A 26278-nucleotide genomic window follows, 5' to 3' on the forward strand; every position below is an offset into this window, starting at 1 on the left:
TGGTCTAGCACAGTGTAGGGTTTATTAGTATAGCCTCTGATGGTCTAGAGCATTGTAGGGTTTATTAGTATAGCTTCTGATGGCCTAGAGCAGTGTATGGTTTATTAGTATAGCTCCTGATGGTCTAGAGCATTGTAGGGTTTATTAGTATAGCTTCTGATGGTCTAGAGCAGTGTAGAGTTTATTAGTAAAGGTCCTGATGGTCTAGAGCAGTGTAGGGTTTATTAGTAAAGCTCCTGATGGTCTAGAACAGTGTAGGGTTTATTAGTAAAGCTCCTGATGGTCTAGAGCAGTGTAGGGTTTATTAGTATAGCTCCTGATGATCTAGAGCAGTGTAGGGTTTATTAGTAAAGCTCCTGATGATCTAGAGCAGTGGAGGGTTTATTAGTAAAGTTACAGAGAACTTGGAAGTTGTAAAAGTTTTGAGAGACTTTTATTCAGACCTATATACCTCCAAGGTGCATCCATCTACATCTGATATTTATACATTCTTAAATAAAGCAGAGCTCCCTAAGCTGTCAGGAAGCGCCAAGGCACTTCTGGATTCTCCACTCATGTTGGAGGAACTGGAAGAAGCGGTCAAACAGATGGCTAATGATAAGGCACCTGGGGCGGACGGGCTACCAGTAGAAATTTATAAAAAATACTCTAAGGTGCTCTTGCCCAAATTATTAGAAGTATTTCATTATTCATTGGATTGTGGTTCTTTGCCGGCTTCTATGCAAGAAGCCATTATTGTGGTCTTGCCAAAACCCGGGAAAGATCCTCAATTAGCTGATTCTTATCGACCGATTTCATTATTAACATCTGACGTTAAGATTCTGGCAGAGGCATTAGCTCTGCGGTTGAATGGTGTTATCTCTACAATTATACAACCGGAACAGAACGGATTTATGCCTGCTAGGTCGACAGCCATGAATTTGAGACGTTTATTTTTAAATCTTCAGCTGAGGGCAGACATTGTAGGTGAAAGAGCCATTTTTTCACTGGACGCTGTCAAAGCGTTTGACAGTGTGGAATGGCAATATCTTTGGTGCACCTTGGAGGCTATGGGTTTTGGACCATCTTTTATAGCATGGATTAAGGTCCTGTATTCTTGCCCTACAGCCAGAATACAGGCAAATGAAGGATTGTCTCCCCGGTTTGCTCTTGAAAGAGGGACTAGACAGGGATGCCCATTATCGCCCCTCCTGTTTGCCGTGGCAGTAGAGCCCTTGGCAGCGCGCATACGTCTGTCTGGCTCGGTGCAAGAAAAGGTAGCGCTTTATGCAGATGATATGCTTCTATACTTGGGGAATGTGGGCAGCTCTCTGGCAGAAACAATATCCCAAATTGAGAAATTTGGGGCATTGTCTGGGTTTAAAATAAATTGGGATAAATCCCATCTGCTCCCTGTGGATTCAATGTGCTCTATACCAGGGGTGCATGGGGTACCTGTAGGACGCGTTAAACATCTTAAATATTTAGGGATCAAGATCTCGACCTCCCCTTCTGAATATGTTGCTCTCAATTTGCAACCCCTTATGGTCAAATTTAAAATGAAAATAATGGCTTGGTGTAAATTACATCTGACAGTTGTGGGTAGGGTCAATCTTATTAAGATGATATTAATGCCACAATTATTGTATATTTTACATAACTCCCCTGTATGGATCTCATTATGCAACTTTTATTATATTAATGCACTTTCTAGGGACCTAATATGGCGGAAGGGTCGCTCAAGAATTAGATTAGAAATTCTACAGCGCGCAAAGCATGACGGCGGTCTGGCCCTACCCAACCCTTGGATATATTTTCTTGCCTCCCAATGTCAGCACTTTAAGGGGTGGGGGGAAATTATATCAAAGGGATCCAATGGATCGATTCTACAGGCACAGTTTGGACCATCTGTTTTATTCTCAGTATTGGAGGCAGGTCACTCTATGTTGGCGGGCAGGAATACGCCCACATATACACTAATGCGTAAAGTATGGGATAAAGTCCGAGCTATTAGAGATATGGGGGTTTGCACAATTTTTACACCTTTATGGGGGAATAAGGCACTTCCGGAATTCTTCTCTCTTGAAGGATTTGAGGGTTGGAAAGCAAGAGGCATCCTTTATGTCTCACAGTTGCTCCAGGAGGATGTATTTAAAACTTATCAACAGATCCAAGAGGAGTTTGAATTACCTCGAAATTCCCTCTATCAATACTTACAGATAAGACATGCTTTTGATGCCCAGAAGAAGGCGGTGCATTTGGCAATACACGCAGATGGGGTGTTGTCTGTTTTACATACCGGGAGTGTTACATCGAGGGTTATTTCACATATCTATCAGTTGTTGATCAGTAAATTTTTTGATAAATACCCCCTGATGGCTTCTAAAAAATGGGAAAGAGATATGGGTCCCATCTCTGAAGAACAATGGATAGATATTATGAAAGCAGTTCCGAATATTTCTCTTAGTGAGGCTGGGCGCCTTTCTCAATTATATATTATCCATAGAGTATACAGGACTCCTAAATGTATTTTTCATATTGGGGTAAGGAGTGACTCGAAATGCCCCAGATGCGCAGAAGAGGAGGCTGACCATATGCATATGTTGTGGTCCTGCCCACAGTTAACCACGTACTGGATGGATGTACTGAAGGTGATTCAGGAGGCCTATGGACCTGTGTTGCAAGGGACTCCTATGGAATGTGTTTTGGGATGTATTATGGACACCCCATCCTCTACTTTGGAGCGGTTGGCTATTGTAAGGTTGCTATACATAGCTAGAAAACGAATTGCCCTACATTGGATACAAGGCGCCCAGCCGACTAGGAGCGAATTCATTGCAAAAGTGAATAAAATTATTGTATTGGAAAAGGTTGTCTATGTAAAGCGCAAAACGCTTAAAAAATTTGAATCCATATGGGGACCATGGGTAGGAGTAATGGAATCTGTATTATAAAATTTATTCAGGGACTCTGTATGACCGCCAGCCTTTACACGGTATTGGGGTTATGTATATAAATGTGGGATAAGGAGAAGGGGGGAAATAGAGGATTAAATATCTGCCATATATTATATCTGTTTTGTATTATACATGCTTGTAGACGATTAAGCTACTTGACATTTGGAAAATGATCTGTCCCATGTACCTTGTATTTTGTGAATAATGTATTCGATATTTGGTACAATTTCTATTTCATATACTATCTAATTTGGAATTTTGTGACGGTGCCTGGGGGGAGGGTTTGGGATAGGGTTTGTTTAATATGTTTTGTACTATATAATTTTGAAGCTTCAATAAAAAAATTATCTGATTTAAAAAAAAAAGCTCCTGATGGTCTAGAGCAGTGTAGGATTTATTAGTAAAGCTCCTGATGGTCTAGCGCAGTGTAGGATTTATTAGTATAGCCCCTGATGGTCTAGCACAGTGTAGGGTTTATTAGTATAGCCTCTGATGGTCTAGAGCAGTGTAGGGTTTATTAGTATAGCTTCTGATGGCCTAGAGCAGTGTATGGTTTATTAGTATAGCTCCTGATGGTCTAGAGCATTGTAGGGTTTATTAGTATAGCTCCTGATGGTCTATAACAGTGTAGGGTTTATTAGTATAGCTTCTGATGGTCTAGAGCAGTGTAGAGTTTATTAGTAAAGATCCTGATGGTCTAGAGCAGTGTAGGGTTTATTAGTAAAGCTCCTGATGGTCTAGAACAGTGTAGGGTTTATTAGTAAAGCTACTGATGGTCTAGAGCAGTGTAGGGTTTATTAGTATAGCTCCTGATGATCTAGAGCAGTGGAGGGTTTATTAGAAAAGCTCTTGATGGTCCAGAGCAGTGGAGGGTTTATTAGTATAGCCCCTGATGGTCTAGCGCTGTGTAGGGTTTATTAGTATAGCTCCTGATGGTCTAGTGCAGTGTAGGGTTTATTAGTAAAGCTCCTGATGGTCAATAACAGTGCAGGGTTTATTAGTAAAGCTCCTGATAGTCTAGCGCAGTGTAGGGTTTATCAGTATAGCTCCTGATAGTCTAGAGCAGTGTAGGGTTTATTAGTAAATCTCCTGATGGCCTAGAACAATGTAGGGTTTATTAGTAAAGCTCCTGATGGTCTAGAGCAGTGTAGGGTTTATTAGTATAGCTCCTGATGGTCTATAACAGTGTAGGGTTTATTAGTAAAGCTCCTGATGGTCTAGAGCAGTGTAGGGTTTATTAGTATAGCTCCTGATGGTCTATAACAGTGTAGGGTTTATTAGTATAGCTCCTGATGGTCTAGCACAGTGTAGGGTTTATTAGTAAAGCTCCTGATGGTCTATAACAGTGTAGGGTTTATTAGTAAAGCTCCTGATAGTCCAGCGCAGTGTAGGGTTTATTAGTATAACTCCTGATGGTCTAGAGCAGTGTAGGGTTTATTAGTATAGCTCCTGATGGTGTAGAGCAGTGTAGGGTTTATTAGTAAAGCTCCTAATGATCTAGAGCAGTGTAGGGTTTTTTAGTAAAGCTCCTGATGGTCTAGAGCAGTGTAGGGTTTAGTAGTAAAGCTCCTGATGGTGTAGAGCAGTGTAGGGTTTATTAGTAAAGCTCCTGATGGTCTATAACAGTGCAGGGTTTATTAGTAAAGCTCCTGATGGTCTAGCGCAGTTTAAGGTTTATTAGTATTATTATAAGCTCCTGATGGTCTAGAGCAGTGTAGGGTTTATTAGTAAAGCTCCTGATGGTCTAGAACAGTGTAGGGTTTATTAGTATAGCTCCTGATGGTCTAGCGCAGTGTAGGGTTTATTGGTAAAGCTCCTGATGGTCTATAACAGTGTAGGGTTTATTAGTAAAGCTCCTGATAGTCCAACGCAGTGTAGGGTTTATCAGTATAGCTCCTGATAGTCTAGAGCAGTATAGGGTTTATTAGTAAATCTCCTGATGGCCTAGAACAATGTAGGGTTTATTAGTAAAGCTCCTGATGGTCTAGAGCAGTGTAGGGTTTATTAGTATAGCTCCTGATGGTCTATAACAGTGTAGGGTTTATTAGTATAGCTCCTGATGGTCTAGCACAGTGTAGGGTTTATTAGTAAAGCTCCTGATGGTCTATAACAGTGTAGGGTTTATTAGTAAAGCTCCTGATAGTCCAGCGCAGTGTAGGGTTTATTAGTATAACTCCTGATGGTCTAGAGCAGTGTAGGGTTTATTAGTATAGCTCCTGATGGTGTAGAGCAGTGTAGGGTTTATTATTAAAGCTCCTAATGATCTAGAGCAGTGTAGGGTTTTTTAGTAAAGCTCCTGATGGTCTAGAGCAGTGTAGGGTTTAGTAGTAAAGCTCCTGATGGTGTAGAGCAGTGTAGGGTTTATTAGTAAAGCTCCTGATGGTCTATAACAGTGCAGGGTTTATTAGTAAAGCTCCTGATGGTCTAGCGCAGTTTAAGGTTTATTAGTATTATTATAAGCTCCTGATGGTCTAGAGCAGTGTAGGGTTTATTAGTAAAGCTCCTGATGGTCTAGAACAGTGTAGGGTTTATTAGTATAGCTCCTGATGGTCTAGCGCAGTGTAGGGTTTATTGGTAAAGCTCCTGATGGTCTATAACAGTGTAGGGTTTATTAGTATAGCTCCTGATGGTCTAGCACAGTGTAGGGTTTATTAGTAAAGCTCCTGATGGTCTATAACAGTGTAGGGTTTATTAGTAAAGCTCCTGATAGTCCAGCGCAGTGTAGGGTTTATTAGTATAACTCCTGATGGTCTAGAGCAGTGTAGGGTTTATTAGTATAGCTCCTGATGGTGTAGAGCAGTGTAGGGTTTATTAGTAAAGCTCCTAATGATCTAGAGCAGTGTAGGGTTTTTTAGTAAAGCTCCTGATGGTCTAGAGCAGTGTAGGGTTTAGTAGTAAAGCTCCTGATGGTGTAGAGCAGTGTAGGGTTTATTAGTAAAGCTCCTGATGGTCGATAACAGTGCAGGGTTTATTAGTAAAGCTCCTGATGGTGTAGAGCAGTGTAGGGTTTATTAGTAAAGCTCCTAATGATCTAGAGCAGTGTAGGGTTTTTTAGTAAAGCTCCTGATGGTCTAGAGCAGTGTAGGGTTTATTAGTATAGCTCCTGATGGTCTAGCGCAGTGTAGGGTTTATTGGTAAAGCTCCTGATGGTCTATAACAGTGTAGGGTTTATTAGTAAAGCTCCTGATAGTCCAACGCAGTGTAGGGTTTACCAATATAGCTCCTGATAGTCTAGAGCAGTATAGGGTTTATTAGTAAATCTCCTGATGGCCTAGAACAATGTAGGGTTTATTAGTAAAGCTCCTGATGGTCTAGAGCAGTGTAGGTTTATTAGTATAGCTCCTGATGGTCTATAACAGTGTAGGGTTTATTAGTAAAGCTCCTGATGGTCTAGAGCAGTGTAGGGTTTATTAGTATAGCTCCTGATGGTCTATAACAGTGTAGGGTTTATTAGTATAGCTCCTGATGGTCTATAACAGTGTAGGGTTTATTAGTAAAGCTCCTGATGGTCTAGAGCAGTGTAGGGTTTATTAGTATAGCTCCTGATGGTCTATAACAGTGTAGGGTTTATTAGTATAGCTCCTGATGGTCTAGCACAGTGTAGGGTTTATTAGTAAAGCTCCTGATGGTCTATAACAGTGTAGGGTTTATTAGTAAAGCTCCTGATAGTCCAGCGCAGTGTAGGGTTTATTAGTATAACTCCTGATGGTCTAGAGCAGTGTAGGGTTTATTAGTATAGCTCCTGATGGTGTAGAGCAGTGTAGGGTTTATTAGTAAAGCTCCTAATGATCTAGAGCAGTGTAGGGTTTTTTAGTAAAGCTCCTGATGGTCTAGAGCAGTGTAGGGTTTAGTAGTAAAGCTCCTGATGGTGTAGAGCAGTGTAGGGTTTATTAGTAAAGCTCCTGATGGTCTATAACAGTGCAGGGTTTATTAGTAAAGCTCCTGATGGTCTAGCGCAGTTTAAGGTTTATTAGTATTATTATAAGCTCCTGATGGTCTAGAGCAGTGTAGGGTTTATTAGTAAAGCTCCTGATGGTCTAGAACAGGGTAGGGTTTATTAGTATAGCTCCTGATGGTCTAGCGCAGTGTAGGGTTTATTAGTAAAGCTCCTGATGGTCTATAACAGTGTAGGGTTTATTAGTAAAGCTCCTGATAGTCCAGCGCAGTGTAGGGTTTATCAGTATAGCTCCTGATAGTCTAGAGCAGTATAGGGTTTATTAGTAAATCTCCTGATGGCCTAGAAGAATGTAGGGTTTATTAGTAAAGCTCCTGATGGTCTAGAGCAGTGTAGGGTTTATTAGTATAGCTCCTGATGGTCTATAACAGTGTAGGGTTTATTAGTAAAGCTCCTGATGGTCTAGAGCAGTGTAGGGTTTATTAGTATAGCTCCTGATGGTCTATAACAGTGTAGGGTTTATTAGTATAGCTCCTGATGGTCTAGCACAGTGTAGGGTTTATTAGTAAAGCTCCTGATGGTCTATAACAGTGTAGGGTTTATTAGTAAAGCTCCTGATAGTCCAGCGCAGTGTAGGGTTTATTAGTATAACTCCTGATGGTCTAGAGCAGTGTAGGGTTTATTAGTATAGCTCCTGATGGTTTAGAGCAGTGTAGGGTTTATTAGTAAAGCTCCTGATGGTCTATAACAGTGTAGGGTTTATTAGTAAAGCTCCTGATAGTCCAGCGCAGTGTAGGGTTTATCAGTATAGCTCCTGATAGTCTAGAGCAGTATAGGGTGTATTAGTAAATCTCCTGATGGCCTAGAACAATGTAGGGTTTATTAGTAAAGCTCCCTATGGTCTAAAGCAGTGTAGGGTTTATTAGTATAGCTCCTGATGGTCTAGAGCAGTGTAGGGTTTATTAGTATAGCTTCTGATGGTTTAGAGCAGTGTAGGGTTTATTAGTAATGTTCCTAATGATCTAGAGCAGTGTAGTTTTTTTTTTTAGTAAAGCTCCTGATGGTCTAGAGCAGTGTAGGGTTTATTAGTAAAGCTCCTGATGGTCTAGAGCAGTGTAGGGTTTATTAGTAAAGCTCCTGATGGTCTATAACAGTGTAGGGTTTATTAGTAAAGCTCCTGATGGTCTAGCGCAGTGTAGGGTTTATTAGTATAAGCTCCTGATGGTCTAGAGCAGTGTAGGGTTTATTAGTAAAACTCCTGATGGTCTAGGGGCAGTGTAGGGTTTATTAGTAAAGCTCCTGATGGTCTAGAACAGTGTAGGGGTTATTAGTAAAGCTCCTGATGGTCTACAGCAGTGTAGGGTTTATTAGTATAGCTCCTGATGGTCTAGAGCAGTGTAGTTTTTTTTTTTTAGTAAATCTCCTGATAGTCTAGAGCAGTGTAGAGTTTATTAGTAAAGCTCCTGATGGTCTACAGCAGTGTAGGAGTAGCTCCTGATAGTCTAGCGCAGTGGCAGTTTACATGCTCCACTCTCAGTTTGCTTCTGGGGGTATAGCCCTAAGGGGGCCCTGCCAGAACCATCTGTTTTCCATCTAACCTTTCAGCATTTTGATTGCCACCTGGAGGGACACGTCTGATTTGCTAATTCCGTAAGCTTTAGCAGTGACCACTTTCCCAAATGCTCCAGATCCGATGGTATCACCTAAAATATGCAGAATATTAGATTATTCTTTGTGGGCTGTTTGTGTGTATATCTCACAAGACATTATCTGCATCTCACCAAATTCCAAATTCTCTCTTGGGAACTCCCATTTTTTTACATCATATGGTAGAACATGGAAATCAACGTAGATATATTCATTATCGGAGGATCCGATGTATTGCATCATTTGTAGCTGACTTTCATATTTATGTTTCTGTAAAAACAGCAAAAATAAATGTATAAACTTAAGATAAGTAGAACATTTAAAGAAATTATTATGTTAGAAAGGAGAAAATGCTACCTTCTTGTACTTGTTCAGAACTAGAGCACATAGAATAGCAAAACACAGGCCGCTCAGTCCAGTCACAGTTGGGAGAATAAAATTACTTTGTTCTGTAATAGAAATGTAATAGTTTGTTTTAGAATTTTAGAAGATATCTTCAAATACTAAAGAACCAAGCTAATAGTGTGAAATAATGCTCACTGACCGATGATGACTTTTCATTTTGTTGACATACATGACTTGCCACCTACCGGTAGAGTGTCTACCGATCTGCACATACGGAATTGTAATGTGCACGAGGCCTTAAAGGGAATGTATTACCTAAGTTTTTTTTTAATAATTAAAACTGTACACGGATAAAAAAATATATATTTTTTAAATCTGTTTTTATTTTCTGATTACAGACTTTTTTTATTCTATTTTCTCCACAAGATTATGGGGGCAGCCATCTTGCCTGAGGTACTGTTAACAGCATTTAGAGAGATGCTTTACAGCAGACACATGGACCAGGACCATAGGAAACATTAATGAGATGACTACTGATAAGTGATCTCTACAGAACAGAAAGTGTCAGTCTATTACAAAGCTCAGTGGCCAGAGTGAAAACGGCAAGATTTTAGGATTTAAAAAAAAAAAAATGTAGGTAGTGACATGGAACATTTTTTAAAAATCATCAAAAATATGGTTTTACATAAAAACTTTACATTTTCTGATGACACATTCCCATACAGAGGCACCATACACAGCAGCTCACTGAGTGCCCAAAACTCCATATTATTAGGGACTATGTATCTCCGAGCACTTAGCTCTGCTATGAGATACTTATCTCATACAGTACCTATCTAGTTGCACTCACACTTTATGCAAACTTATTTTTTTGGTCTAATACATGCACTAGATGAAAACGAAGGGTCTTTGTTTGGCCCTGGGTATGACCCAGCATTGGACTGGGGTTCCTTGGGCCACAAGAGGAGGTGATTCTGAGGGCCCACCCTCTATCTATAAAGAACATGAACATGTCCACTTTTTATTTCATCATGGTCCTTGTTGTTATCATTGTACACACAGAACATATCATTACTAAGGTCTAATAGGTAATTTATGAATCATCCCGTAAGAAATAGACACTGGTGACACTTGATTGGCTCAACATGGGGTTGTCTTCTGCTGGACCTCATAGACCCATTATTCTCTGTTGGGCCAGTCCAACCTGGTATGACCCACTCTTGTTCAGTCCCTAACTATATTGTATTAAATGTTGTGATGCACCTGGAAATGTCATGATCTTTTACAAACAAATAGGTAATTACGCTCAATTAACAAACATACCAAGTTGTTTAAATAAAACTTTTGCGCATGTCCTTCCAACAGAATTGATAGCACAGCTGCAGATGGTGGACGTTGCTGCCTGGTTGTCTACATCCAATGTGCTAGTGGACTTCCAACTGGATCCATTTTTTTCTGATAGTCCTTTTGTAACTCCATTCCTGATTTCGAGCTCACATCTGTCAATAAAATCCTCTTAGATAAAAAGCTCCATGTTAAATAAAAAATTTCCATTAATTCTAATTATTCCCATGTACACTTACTTGGAGCCACCATCACCCTTCAGCCACAACCAGACTGGTAATGGATAACCTTGTGACTTGCAGGAGACACTCTTCAGGTTGGTCATCTTACATTCCACCTCAGGTTTTTCTAATAATAAAAGGAAATATCTAAACTTTTCTACCAATAAAATCTAACACTCATACAACATATGTGTAAAACCATTTGTAATAGCTTGACTAAAGCAGGGCTGGTATGAGAGCAAACCTGGGCCGATACCATGGCCCACTTGGCTTGGGGGTCCACAGGGATGTGACTAAACATGCTCTACAGTTGTCAATCTGAGGGTGGGGTAGGCAATGGCCTTACTGTGACTATCTCACTCAAAGGTGCCCACATACATCTGGAGCTGGCAATGAATTAAAGGAAGCATAATAGTTGACCACAATGTGAAATGCGGAGAATGAGATAGACATATGGCAGTAACTTTAAGAAAACGATGTCTCCCCATCAAACCACCAATACCATTGCATTATGTTGTATATGTGCATTTGTGTTGTGCGAAAGTAGTGTCTGGTGTATTTACATAATTGTTCAGTTACCTCTCATGGTATTCGATATGTTTTACCACCAGTTTCTATCATGCGGTTTCTTAAACTATAACATATTTAAAGATGACAAGAACTCACGTAGTATATTCAAAGTGAAGATTTTGCTGAGCTGTACATCATCATTTTTTACGTAGAACATATACTCTCCAGGCGTGTTTTTATGGTGGCAGTATTCGGATTTGCTGTCCAAGAATTAGAAGCATATTTAGTTAGTCTTATCTTAATTAGTTTATAGCTTTGATATGAAAAATGCTTCATCTACAAGTTATGAGTACTTAATAAGTGAAATATGAAATCAATATAAAAATAATACAAAGGCTAATATAAAATGGAATTGACAAATTTAGTTTTGTAGTTGAGTTATACAGTATATTATTATTTTTTTACATTACAGTATTATTTTTTTATTGTTAATTACTTGGATGAACCTATAGATTTGTAGCAGGTTTCAGTGGGATGGGTCAATGATCTTATGTGTATGCTGGCCTTTCTGAGAGTCCCCCACTAAGAAGACCAATTTTTCTTCCAATAGGTCTACTTAATCTGAACGATAATCCTGTCAGGTGAAGTGGCCAACAATAACTGGGTCATCGGAATATGGTAGCAATTAAAAGGGAACTTACAGACACCCTCCATACTCCTCTCTTTGCAAATTGCAAACTGATGAAGAGATCATAACGGCCCCACATCAGGCTACACCTGTTGCCCCCCGTGAATAAACACTGTACAAGAATAGATTGGATTCTTGCCTCCTCTCATTGTTATATGCATGCCATATCTCCTTTCCCTGGTCAGACCATGACCTTGTAATTTAGCTCCTACCCTATTCTGCCCATTCACATAGAGGCTAAATGAGTCTCTGATCCCACTATTTGCCAACCTTTCTCTACCATATTACCTGAATACTTCTCTACAAACCGAGCTGAAAACACCAACCCAGGCATCAATTAGGCTGCCATAAGGCAGTAGTACGAGGTACAGACGGACATGGAGTTCAAACTTGCTAAAGAGGAACTCGCGAATCAGAGACAATTTTATGTATTTATTTATTTCTGTTACTTATATAGAGAAAACAGTCTCAATATTTATTCCAAGCTATCGGAGATGTTAAATTAAGGCTTGATTCCATTCTTACCTATCATACTGAACAAACTTTGAGGTGGACGCAGGGCCGATTTTAATCATATGCTAACAAGCCTAAAAAAAAACTCCAGACAACATTTAAAAACCTTTCACCAATTACCCTTTCCATTTCAGTCTCTCACTGCTAATCTAGTTCATATTTATGACTATTTTGTCAGAATTATCAAAAGTTATATTCGGCCCCTAAACCCTCTTCTCTTTATTCTTTTCTGGCTCGAATTCCCTCAGAGGTGGTACAAGTCCTCAATGTCAAGTTTTCTTTAGAAGAAGTGGAAGAGGTTGTTAAAACACAGTCATATATTAAGGAAGTCACAAACTTCCCCTGACTTACTTTCTGCTATGATAACGGTCATTCCTAAACTTAATAAGGATCGTAACATGTTTTCCATATTGTATTTTTATGCAGCAGAAATACAATGTAAATACGCCACTTGTAAGCGCACTATAACAGTGGATAAGGATACAAGCAGGATAAAAAAGTGTTTTATTAGTAATACCAATAGTGTACGCCGGTCATCTAGTGACTCGGAACTGCCGCTGTGAGAAAGCAAGAGAAGGATGCTGGATCGTGAAGAAGTGAGAAACAACGGGATCAGCGCTATTTGTGACATTAATAATATTATGCTTAAAGGGAATGTGTTGTTAGCAAAAAATGTTTTTTTTTTTTAGTTAAACAATTAGTGTGTGGGTGATTAAACATTGTTCTAATTTTTTTTATTTTTTCACGAGTCAGGAAATATTATAAATTGGATTCAATTGGATTCTAATTTATAATATTTCCCATTGCTGGTCACTAGATGGAGCAATTCCCAAAATTGCAGCATTGCATGTGGTAAAGCAACCACATTGCTTTATGCTGCAAAATTGGGAAAAAATCCCTCGCTCTAGTGAGCTCTCAGAATCCCCCCCTCCTTTATCCTGTCTAGTGCCGGGAGAAACGAGGGGATTGAACGGTCTAACCTCCTACACTGTGTGTCGCCATTTTTTGAGCTAACACACAGTGTAGTAGGTTAACATACACTAGTAAACACACAGTAAAACACGAACATACATAGAAATCACTTACCTGCTCCAGTCGCCGCCGTTCCCTCCGGTCCATCCGCTCCGTCTGCTGCCGCTGCTCCATGTGCACAAGTCCGGAAGCCGCGACCGGAAGTAGTAATCTTACTGTCCGGCCGCGACTTCCGGTCCACAGGAAAATGGCGCCGGACTGCGCGCATTTCAAATTGGACTGTGTGGGAGCAGCGCATGCGCCGTTCCCACACAGACGGCGTACACCATAGTGGATGGAACGGGCCCCGTTCGCATTCCCTATGGGACTGGAGCTGCCGTATTCCATGTCTGTATGTGTCGTTAATCGACACATACAGAAATGGAAAAAAAAATGGCAGCCCCCATAGGGAAGAAAAAGTGTACAAATAAAAAAAAGTAACACACAAACACACAAATAAATACAAACGTTTTTAATAAAACACTAACATCAAACTGATATAAAAAATGAAAAAATGAAAAAATTAATGACATTATCTCTAATTCGAGGGACAGACCTGATGGTCACCCTGACTCGCCCACTATGCACCCTCCCAACTTCCAATATTACTCGGGCTCTACGTTCTGCCAACGACCTTAGATTAAAGTCCTCCATAATCCGAACCTCCCACTCCCGTCTCCAGGATTTCTCTCGTGCTGCACCAGTCCTCTGGAATGTGCTACCCCAGACAATCAGATTAATTCCCAATATCCTCAGTTTTAAACGTGCCCTGAAAACACATCTATTTAGACAGGCCTATAACATTCCCTAATCTGACTCCTTTCCATGGCCCTCCTTTTAGATTATTCATCAGAATAAGATTCCCTCACACTCCTTCTCTTCATGTCCGTCATACACGGATACTGGCTGGTGACCGGCTCATGCAGCTTTATGTGTACCACCCCATGTGTATAAAAATGGCCGGACTATTGTACAGAACAAACACTGTTACACTTTGTGTCTCCCTTATTTCCTCATAGATTGTAAGCTCTTGCGAGCAGGGTCCTCACTCCTCAGGTTTGAATTGTAAATTAACTTTGTCACTATGTAATGTCTGATATTGTTTGTTTCATGTTCCCTCTAAATTGTAAAGTGCTGCGTAATATGTTGGCGCTATATAAATAAAGATTATTATTATTATTATTATTATTATTATTATTAATTTGACTATAATGACTCTTCCCAGTAAAATGTATTCTTTTCTGACCTCGGAGTTATATTGTCAGCTAGTTTTCTTTAATATTATTTCCTTTACAATTGGGAATATGATCAGCTGGTATATATGTGACTTACTGTAAAATGATCTATGCATAGCCATTTTTGTTTGTTTTTGGTTTTTACTTTGTTTAATGTCTTTCCTGAAACTATGTTTGTGTCTTTTGAATACCTTGTATTCTATTTTTGATGATTTTTTTACACTTTGTAAACCTTCCTGTTCCGTTTTGTGATTAACTCAATAAATACCTTTGAAACTAAAAGGGAACTTGGTAGAAAAACCTTATTATAGTATGAAAGTATCCACTATAGCTAACTAGCGATGTTAGCGGGTTGGGGGGCTCAAAATTCATGACTCCCTTTCAAAAGACATTGTGAGATTAGACTTCAAATATGAGGAACACAAACTTTATGACAACAGTAAATACAGCTAACTTGACAGGGCTGACATTGATGGACATAAGTACATGGACAAGTCTGGTATTTTGTAGAAAACAAAAATAAAAAACTGGATAAAAGACCTAGAAATAATTTTCAAATGTAATTTTGTGTGACTCTATATGGATGGGAAAGCTGGACAGTGGACGATAAAGAAGCATGATTGGAAAGCCTTTGATGCCATTCAACTCTGGTCTTGGTAATGACTTTTCTCAGCATACCATAGATAGCAAGGAAAACAACTGAATCCTTGACCCCAACAAGCTGAACCTTCCACTTAAGCACAAATAATCTTGATCTAGTTCAGTAGAAAAAGCAATTCCCTTACGTTCTGCAGCAGCACAATATTGGGGTATCTCTGCCCCTGTGAACTAGTAGGACAGATGGAATTTTTAATTTAATCAAACTAATCCACTAGAGTCTCCTCCCTAAATAAGGACGTCCAGCCCCTCCTACCTTGTGTTTTTTTTTCTGTCCTTTGTTCTTGGATAGATGGGTTTGCGCTGCTTGTTTGCATTGTGTTACTGTTTTCATGTTGTTATGCTGAACTTCTGACATTCCTGTGAGATGTACTAGGGGTGTTTTAGCTTTATACACTGGAGACTGCTGCTGTAATCTGCGATTTAGGGTTTAGCTGTTGTTACCTTAAACTTTTTTCCCCCTCTAGGAAGCTGAGGGCGGAAGTGCTTGGAGGGTTCAGCGTTTCTGAGATAAGAGTCTTTGAGAAAGTTTAGTATGAAGAGCAATCCTCCTCCGCTTGTTCATGTATGCATTTAGTCTTAACAGAGTGCTGCGCTGCCTCATTGAACGCAACTATTGCTTGGTATAAAGGGTTAAATAATCTATGTTTTAGATGTCTTCAGCAGGTTCTGGCGACAGATTGTAGGAGGCTCCTCAGCAGAAACAGTTGCCTGCTAGAGAAGGATCAATATACTCAGACAGATTGGAGCATGTCTGCTGTGTAACAACGAGGTTGTATCATTCCAACGGTGCACCAATAACTGTGAGCACGGTTTTGGTCCCTCAATTATATTATACTGGGCTCCTGTGCATTGGCACGGTTTGCACATGAGGGGTGTCCGCCCCTAACCATAACATCTGTCAGAACAGGGGAACTTCAAGCCTTGTCATCAGTGGATCCATACATCAGATTCCTCCAGGACAGGGTCTTGCCGAAGCTACTACCAACAGGGTCTTGCCGAAGCTACTACCAAACTTCACACCAAAGTTCCTCATTTGTAACCTGAAATCAGGTCAACTCCCTTCCTGTGTTCTGGCACATGTCGTCCTCCCATGAGGAACATAATTTCTATTCCTAGATCTCTGCTGTTGTCTTGAAATCTAGTTGGCTTGGAGTAAGAGGTTAGGAAGGTTGAGAATTTATTGTTTCCGGGAAGAAACAAAGACATAAAATCCACTAAACCTACCTTGGGTAGATGAAGTGTAGGGCCCAGTAGTCTGGCTTACAGTGTTAGATCTCCAATTCACCTTATTTAGTCTAAAATGATCCTACTAGGGCAGTGGACACCTCTTGGGCTGAATAAAGTCTGATGCCGCTGGATCAAATTTACTGTGCAGCTTGGAGTTCACACTTAATATTTATCAACCATTATAGAGTCGGCTCTTGAGCGGTCAATTTTGAGTTCCACAAGTCAAGAGGGCCCTCCCTATGGGGTTTCTTCTCGCTATTTCCCCATTATTGTGCTGCTGCAGGACGTAAGGGAAGAGTAGATTTCTAACGTTAATCTGTTTTCCCTTAAGTCCAAGCAGCAGCACAAGTTTCCCGCCCTAATTAACCCCTAGGCGCACCACGACGCAACTGTACGTCCTTGTGGCCAGTGTCTTAGCGCACGAGGACATACAGTTACTCTGCGGTTTCCGGTGCACACTAAAGGCAACAGTGTGTCACGGGAGGCCAGCTGTACCCGAAAACTGACACTCCACTCTTGCCGATCAGTGGCTCATTGCCGCTGATTTAGGCAATTAACCCCTTAAATGCGGCGATCGATTGCAATCTCTGCATTTTGGGAGTTTCTAGCACATCGGCAGACCTCACAATAAAATCGTGATGTTTGCCGATGGCTAGCATGGCGACCAGAGTCCAAACAATGGCCTCCGTGTCTGCCATGTACGGAAGCCTATCAGGACCAGCAGTTTGATAGGAAGTCACTGTGTCGTTCCCGATGCACACTGTCGGTGACAGTGTCGGTGACAGAGTGCATCGGGAACCGGGAGGTGAGCTGTCCACAACAGCTGACAATCCACTGTTGCCGATCAGCGGCTCATCGCCTCTGATTTAGTCAATTAACCCCTTAAATGCGGCGATCGATTGCGATCGCCGCATTTAGGGGGTTTGTAGCACAACGGCAGCCCCCATATAATTGTGGGGGTTGTGATGGCATCCGGAGGCCAGACAACGGCCTCCGGGTCTGCCATGTATGGAAGCCTGTGAGGACCAGCCTCTAGCTGGTCCTCGTAGACTTATTGTCAGAGTGACTGCGACGTCACACTGACAGTTGGAATACATTACACTACTGGGTAGTGTAATGTATTCTAGCAGCGATCAGTGCTGCAGGTAAAAAAAAAAGTAAAAATACGTTTAAAAAAAAGTTAATAAAAATGTTTTACAAAAGCGTAAGAATAAAATTTTTTTTTTTCCTATAATAAGTTTTTTATTATAGGAAAAAATTGAAAACGCTAAAAAACAGTAAACATATTTGATATCACCGCATTTGTAACGACCCAAACTATAAAACTATAATGTTATTCTTCCCGCACGGTGAACACCCAAACAAAATAAACCAAAAACAATGCCAGAATCACTATTTTTTTGGTCAAAATAGTACCAATAAAGACTTCAACCCGTCCCACAAAACAAGCCGTTACACAGCTTTTTTGACTGAAAAATAAAAAAGTTACGGCTCTCAGAATATGGTGACACAAAATAAATAATTTTATAAACAAGTGATTTTATTGCAGAAACGCTGCAAAACATAAAAAAACTATATACATATGGTATCGCCGTAATTATATCGACCCGCAGAATAAAGTGAAACTGTCATTTATAGCGCATAATGAACGCCGTAAGAAATAAAGATATTGAATCGCCAAAATCACAGTTATTTGGTCACCTTAGCTCTAAATAAAATGTAATAAAAAGTGATCAAAAACTTGTATGTACCAAAAAATGGTACCAATAAAAACGACAGCTCGTCCCGCCAAAAATAAGCCCTCACACCGCTCAATCGACCAAAAAATAAAAAGTTATGGCTCTCAAAATGTATTGATACAAAACAATTTTTTTTTTAACAAATAATTTTTTCTTTGTAAAAGTAGTAAAATATACAAAAAACAATATACATTTGGTATCACCATAATTGTATTGACCCGCAGAATAAAGTTAAGTTGTCGTTTTTACCGCACGGTGAAAACAATAAAAACAAAACCCAAAAAACAATGGAGGAATCACAGTTTTTTCCAATTTCTCCCCGCAAAGAATTTTATTTTAATTTTCCCAGTACGTTATATGGTACTTTAAATGGTGTCAACAGAAACTATAACTCCTACCACAAAAAATAAGCCCTCTCACCGCTCTATTGATGGAAAAATAAAAAAGTTATGGCGTTTGGAATGCGGGGAGTGAAAAACTAAAATAGAAAAGAAAAAAAAAATCAGTCCTGCAAAGGTTAATTAATCTCTAATAAAAAAACAATTATTACCACATATGGGGTATTGTCATACTCGGGAGAGATTGTGTTACATTTGTTGGGGTACTTTTTCTCCTTTATCCCTTGTGAAAATGAATAAATTCAAGATTTTAGTGGACAAAAATGTTGATATTCACTTTCACGGCCTAATTCCACTAAATTCTGCAAAAAACCTGTGGGGTCAAAATGCTAACTATACCCCTAGACAAATTCCTTGAGGGGTGTCGTTTCCCAAATGGGGGTCACTTATGGGGGGTTTCCACTGTTTTGGTCACTCCAGGGCATTGCAAACGTGACATGGCACTGAAAACCAATCCAGCAAAATCTGCACTCCAAAATCAAAATGGCGCTCCTTCCCTTCTGAGCCTAGCTGTGGGTTCACACAACAGTTTATTCCCACTTATGGGGTATGTCCGTAATCGGGAGAAGATGCTTTACAAATTGTGGGGTACATTTTATTCTTTATTCCTTGTAAATATTACACATTTCTATGTTTTTCCGAAAAAAAGTAGATTTTCATTTTCACAGACTAACTCCAATAGATATAGCAAAATACCTGTGGGGTAAAAATGCTAACTATACCCCTAGATAAATTCCTTGAGGGGTGTAGTTTCCAAAATGGGGTCACTTTTGGGGGGTTTCCAATGTTTTGGCACCACAAGACCTCTTCAAACCTGACGTGGTCGCTAAAATATAACCTAAAAAAAAAGCAGGCCCAAAATCCTGCAGGTGCTGCTTTGCTTCTGAGGCCGGTGCTTCATTCCATTACCACACTAGGGCCACATATGGGATATTTCTAAAAACTGCAGAATCTGGGCAATAAATATTGAGTTGCGTTTCTCTGGTAAAACTTTCTGTGTTACAGAAAAAATGTCTTACAAATGAAGTTCGGCAAAAAATAGAAATTTGTAAATTTCCCCTCTACTTTGCTTTAATTCCTTTGAAACGCCTAAAGGGTTAAGAAATTTTCTGAATGCTGTTTTTAATACTTTGAGGGGTGCAGTTTTTAAAATTTGGTGATGTATTGGGGGATTCTAATATATAAGGCCCTCAAAACCACTTCAGAACTAGACTGGTACCTCTAAAAATAGCCTTTTGAAATTTTCTTGAGAATGTGAGAAATTGCTGCTAAAGTTCTAAACCTTGTAACGTCCTAGAAAAATAAAAGGATGTTCAAAAAAGATGCAAACATAAAGTAGACATATGGGATATGTGAAATAGTAACTATTTTGTGTGGTATTACTATCTGTTTTACAAGCAGATCCATTTACATTTACAATAATGCACATTTTTGCAAATTTTCTCTAAATGTTGGTGTTTTTCACTAATAAATATTGAATTTATCGACCAAATTTTTCTACTAACATAAAGCACAATATGTCACGAGAAACAATATCAGAATCGGTTGGATAGGTAAAAGCTTTCCCAAGTTATTACCACATAAAGTGACACATGTCAGATTTGAAAAAATCGGCTGTGCCACAAGGCCAAAACAGGCTGCGTCCTAAATGGGTTAAGGCTACTAATTTATAATAAACACATGATAGGAGGGGCTGGACGTCCTTATGTAGGGAGGAGACTCTAGTTGATTCGTTTGATTAAATTAAAAATTCCATCTGTCTTACTAGTTCACAGGGGCAGAGATACCCCCCATTATTGTGCTGCTGTAGGACTAAGGGAAAACAGATTAATGTTAGAAATCTACTCTTATTATCATTATTATTATGGGAAGTGTGAAAGGGAAAAGAGAAAGAGAATGACCAGCAAAAAGATGAACAGATCAAACAGAGAAAGAGAAAACCACTGTGGACCAGGAGTCGAATCAACACCCAAGCATCTATTACCTTTGTCCATTTTCATTTGTGAAGACAGAACATGGAGAGACGTTTGAGTTGTGAATCCACGCGCACATCACAGCTGGATATGCTTTAAACTCTGCAACAAGGCAAAAGTCTTGCTTTGGGTCAATATCATGTTCTACACTTGAAGTGTTCATGTCAATAAAACCAGTGTCTAGAAGAGGAGAGAAACAGAACCTAATTCACAAGAATTCAGTGCAGGTTTTAGGTTAGTGTAGGTTAGTAAGTTTTTGTTTGTTGATTGACTTAGAAATATGAATATTAAAAAAAAATGTGTACACCCACTGAATAATCATAAAGCAAAATATAGGAGGAGATGATTTGGTACGTCACTCATGCCCCAGAGGAAGCCGGAAGGGCGAAACCCAGGGTCGGGCGAGCCTGTTTTATGTGCTGCTAGATATTTATTTGTATCATTTATGCATTTAAATGTTTCTATTTTCTTTAAGTATGAAAAAAAAAACAGAGGGTGTTGCACTATTTCTCCTTTTCCTTTCGGAGTCATAGAATTTATCCTGCCTGGAGCTCGAACATCGGGAGACGGTGCAGAGCTCCGTGGAATTACAAGGACCAGAACAACTGCACAGATCTTTTCTGGATTGTAGATTGCCTATTGCTTATGGACTGAGCAGAAACGTTCATAAGATTGCAAGTTGGACTGTGGTTCTCGACGCCGTTGAGCAGTAAAGAAATTGTATATAAAATAGAGGCGGCTGTGTAAACAGTAGATGTGCTGCCCACAAAATGTATGAGGACGAACGATCATATTAACAATCGTGGTCAGCAAATAACATCATGGTTCTCTGTGAACGGCTCGGGAAAAACATTTTCTTCCTCGTTTGGGTTCAAATCGGCCGTGAAAACTGCCTTTTTTCACGGCCGTTTTGACACCCGGTTGTCTGAATAGGAGTATTCCAAATGCTGTGGTTCTGACAAGAGTTTTTAATAGCGCTAAATGTTGGAAAACTTGTTGTGTTAACTTAATTGTAACATTGATTTTATCATGATTTAACATTCCTACCTATAATTTTAAGGCTTTCAGATTTTTTTGCATGAATTGTTGAATTACATGTGATGTTCCTGCTGTTTCCTCCATTTATAAAAGCAAACAACACTCTCACCATATCCCGATTAGGCCCGTATGAGCTAACATTGAAGGACAGCATCTACAAAATGTATTAAAAGTGAATTAGTAATGTACCATATTATTCTGATATTTACAGTGAAATATTGGGTTTGGCCATATAGTAAAGCACTGGAATCAAGTAACAGATATTAAGAACGGCAAACTGAAGATAATTCATTTAATTAAAAAAAGAATGCATAAAATTAAAGGGTTGTACCAGAATCGACAATTATCACCTATCCACAGCGGTGGAGCTCCCAGCGATCAGACAATTATCACCTCTCCTGTGGCTATGTGATAATTGTAGATTCTGAGAATACCTCTCTAACATCAGTGCTAGTAATCAGGGGCAAAAATATTAGCATAATATTATATCGGTAATCAAACAAATCCCAGTACAATATAATACAATCCCATTAAATCCCAATTATAAAAATACACTTGAATATTCAGTCTCTGTGTGTTATGTGCTGAATCCCATTCTTCTGGAAAATGTACCACAGTGTAAGTCAATAAATTATGTCAAGACCTGAAACTGCATTTACCAAAATACCAAATATTTTGTTGTGTTAAAATAAATGTTACATATTAGTTTCAATAATTAGATGTAATTATGTGGAACATAAATTGTGTTTATATACATTTTTTTAATGTTGTAGCAATTTATTTTTTACTTGCAAAAACTTTCCTGGGGGTGGCTATTTTGGAGGCACTTCATTCCTGTAGAGTGTGTGTGTGTGTGTGTGTGTGTGTGTGTGTGTGTGTGCGTGCGTGCGTGCGTGCGTGCGTGTGTGTGTGTGTGTACGTGGACAGTTTAGCAGGGTGTGTGTGCTTTATGGCAGCTGCGATGAATGGAAATCAATTGACAGAGAGATGTAATAGATCATTACATCTCTAGAAAGTGATGGAGTATAGCCCTCTCGCCAAGAGACCAGGGAGTGACAGAGAACATCTAGTGCCTTATCTGTGCATATCGTGTTCCTATCCTGCCTTCCTAGGCCTACAGCAGTATATTACATAATGAAGTTACTCTGTCACTGTCCCAGTCTACACAGAAAAGTTGAAATATGAGCTGCAGAAAACAGGAAATGTCAGCCTATTGTGTGTGCTCCAGAGGGGTGTGTGAAATCTGGAATATTTAATGATTTTTTTAAATGGATAGTGACTGGAAAAAAAAAAACACCAAACATTTAAAAAAATATTTAGAATAAAAACATAATTAAAATGAATATGTAATTTTCCAATGATTCATTCCCTTTAAAGAGGTTCCTCACCTAAATATCATTTTAGAAAAATCAAAATAATACCATAGCCTGATATGAGAAACTACACGGTCTGGCTGCTGCCAAGCTGTTTTTCTTCCAATTAATAGTGCCAATCTAGGAAGCCTCCAACCAAAACTAGCTGCTTCTATCATAGAGTATAAATCAGGCTTCAGTGACACATTTTTTTTTACTTGAGTCAATGGGGATAAGCTTTTGTCACTCATACAGGCACTAGAACTTCCTGTATGGTGAATTTGCATTGACCCACACAGTCTCTCCACAGGGGGACACATACACCCCCATCATAGATACTGCTAATGATTAAACAGGCTCCTATCACACAGTCATAATAAAGAAGACCACTTTTCAGGCTCCCAGGCTCTATACTCATATACTTACAGTATTTGCTCTGCTTATTTAGGAGAACGTAGCGAGAAGAATAAATCACCATCCTCCCGGCAGAAAGATGAGTCATTTTCATAAGTCAATAGACTGTCTATTGTCTGTGCAATGCCAGATAAGCCTTTACTCACAAGGTGTTTCTTGGACAAAAATATAGGACATGGAGAAAGAGGGCAATTAAAATGGTGCCCCTCTCATTCCCTGCACATGACAGTAATGTCAGGGACTCTGTTAACTGGTTTCTCGCTCCAGAAGTTGCATAAAACATGTAGGGTGTTTCTAAAGGCCCAATTGGTCTAAGTTAGCAATCCCGTAATAAGTAATAGAAATGAAGCTCTATACCAGGCCCTGATGATGACTCCAAAAATGTTCAAAAATATACTGAGAAATTGCAACGTAAAGACTGAAAAGAAGAGGTAGACAAAAATTCAAATAGAAGTAACCACTATGAAATCTTATCTGTATTTTCAACATATCTTACCTGTTTTTCACTTTCAGCATCCCATTTAATTTTATATTTATATGATTTATACCATGCCCAACACCGAATAACAAAGGGCTCTCCAGTTTTAAGGAGTATTTCAGGATGAGATGTTTTAGACATCAGATCTTAAAAACAAACCGATAATAAAAGGTTAACTGAGGTTTAGTTCTTTAAAATAATGATTTGCTATAATATTAACTCAATATGCCCAATAATAAAATCTATAGATAATACTGCTCAATGGACAGTTCTGAGACTATATAGGAGTACCACACTTCATGCAGTTTGCTTCATTACAGTTGCTAATATCCTTTTATAGCTTTACACTTACACTTGTATTATATATTAAAAGGGGTTGTCCACAACCGGACACCACACGATCAACTGCTCCAGCTGCCTCCGGATGTTTTGAACGGTATGCAGTAGTTGGAGCTGGAAGTAGATGGCTCCGGTCACGGAATAGCGGCTGAGCTGCAGTATTGAAGTGAATAGGAGCAGAGCTGCAGTTCTGCAGAACGGCCGCTATGCAGTGGTCGGAGTTATCTGCATCCGGCTCCAACTACTGCATCAAAACAAAAACGGCTTCAAAACATCTAATGCCCGGAGGCAGCCGGAGCAGCTGATTGGTGCGGGGTCCAGGTGTCGGACACGCACCCTATCATATACTTATGACCCATCCGGTGGATAGGTCATCAGATGTCCGGTCGTGTACAACCCCATTAATCATATTTTAGTATTAATGAAAAATTAGTGATATGAATAGAAACTTAACATGACTCTGTGCAAAACATAAGTATACACACAGTGTGTCAAAAGCCATCCACATATATATAAGATACCTAGGTTGTATTAAAGATGGGAGATTTGAAGATGGAAGAAGGTAATGATGTCATGATGCTGAGATTAAAGGGTTTTTCCCACTAGAACAAGTGTCTAGAATATGCCATTACATGTTGACCATTTGGGATCTGACCGCTCTGTCCCGCCCGATCCTCAGAATGAAGAGGTTGCAGCGCTAGGTAAAGAGAACCTTTCACCTGCCCATACATGTGCAGCTGAGTGCACCATGTAATAGGCACTGCTGCACAATCCCTGGCCAAACATTTCTAGCCTCCTCCTTTCCTTAGATATCAGTGCCGTTATATTTGGTTATGTAAACAACCCCCTGAACTGTCAATGGGGCGTGTAAGTGGCATGGGGGCGTGTGACTTTATCGCTGTGACACTGTCAAATCAGCTAAGGACAGTGTCACAGCGGCTTATGCTGTGTGATCTCTCTCGCAAGATCATACAGTCTTGTCATCCTTGTCTGCCGAGAGCTGAAAAGTGAGAGCATGCGCGGACGCACAGCTCCGACCCCGCTGCCGACGGTACTCCTGCCGCCATGGAACAGAAGAAGAAGAATTCACATTCTTCTTCTCCTCTTCTGATCCATGGTGGCAGAGCTGTGCGCGTGCATGCTCTCCACTCTCCAGCTCTTGTCAGACAGTGAAGGAAAGACTGTGTGATCTCGTGGGAGAGATCACACAGCACAAGCCGCTGTGACACTGTCCGCAGCAGATTGGACAATGTCACAGCGATAATAACATGACCCCATGCCATTTACACACCCCATAGACAGTTCAGAGGGTTATTTACATATCGGGCGCCAAATATAATGGCACCGATATCTAAATAACGGAGGAGGCTGGATTTTTTTTTAAAGTGAGACAGGGTTTCTGCATCCCTGCCCATTACATGCTGCACTCAGCTGCACATGTATGGGCAGGTGAAAGGTTCTAACCAGTTCAGGACCGGGCTATTTTGCGCCTTCAGGACCAGACACCGTTTAGCCATTTTTAGCACGCGTTAGTTAAATGGCTATAACTTTTTTAATTGTTGGGCTAACGACGTGATTTTTGCGACGTTTTTTCCGTAGACAATGCAGGTTTCATTTTTTATCGTTTTTATACACACCTTTTTTGCTATTTTAGAATTTTTATTCATAAAGTTTGAAAATAATAGTAAAAAAATATGCTTTTTTACGTTTCAGCTATATATTTTTTTGGTAATAACATAGTTTTACCCTAAAATAGACCTTTTATTTGTGATCGTCATTGTCTACCGTAAATTTAAATATATTACATGTCTATATTATAGTAATTGGGTCAGCGCTAGCGTTACAACAATGATTGGCAGGGGGAGACGTTTTTTTTGGGGGGTGGGTATTTTATGTGTATTTATTATTTAATTTTTTTTTGCACTTTACTTTATTATTTTTTTATTACTGTGGTCTGTCCCTCAAAGGTCAAAAAAGACCTTCGGGGAATTTTATATATTTTTTTTCTTTCTTTTACACCATGTTTTTCCACTGTAACTGGAGCTGCACAGCAGCCCCAGTTACAGGGGAAATCAGCCCTCTCATAGTGACTATTGTCACTAATAGGGCTGTGCTGGCTCTTGTTAGACCCAGCAGCAGTCTGCCACTAACGGCACCCGGCGATCATGTGACCAGTCACATGATCACCGGGAGGAATAGAGACAGCGGCGCAGCCAATACCTCTATTCCTATACACAGCGTTCATTGAGCGCTGTGTAAAAAGACATCGGAGAAGACAGAAGCAGCTAAAGCTGCTTCTATCTTCTCCTCAGGGT

General features: G+C 39.7%; 1 protein-coding gene across 1 annotated transcript in view; it reads right to left on the bottom strand.

Moving 5' to 3' along the window:
• Nucleotides 1–26278, bottom strand: part of FLT3 (fms related receptor tyrosine kinase 3) — a 65707-nt gene that overhangs the window by 26150 nt on the left and 13279 nt on the right. The window contains exons 6-14 of the mRNA XM_075851674.1: nt 23643–23770; nt 21390–21534; nt 20354–20522; nt 11055–11158; nt 10407–10515; nt 10147–10322; nt 8836–8927; nt 8613–8748; nt 8430–8534 (exon numbers count right to left, since the gene is read on the bottom strand). Coding sequence (XP_075707789.1) covers nt 8430–8534; nt 8613–8748; nt 8836–8927; nt 10147–10322; nt 10407–10515; nt 11055–11158; nt 20354–20522; nt 21390–21534; nt 23643–23770 — 1164 coding nt within the window. The remainder of the gene's footprint in view (nt 1–8429; nt 8535–8612; nt 8749–8835; nt 8928–10146; nt 10323–10406; nt 10516–11054; nt 11159–20353; nt 20523–21389; nt 21535–23642; nt 23771–26278) is intronic.

This window comes from Rhinoderma darwinii, chromosome 2 (assembly GCF_050947455.1).
Source record: "Rhinoderma darwinii isolate aRhiDar2 chromosome 2, aRhiDar2.hap1, whole genome shotgun sequence".
In the NCBI taxonomy this organism is placed as follows: domain Eukaryota; kingdom Metazoa; phylum Chordata; class Amphibia; order Anura; family Rhinodermatidae; genus Rhinoderma; species Rhinoderma darwinii.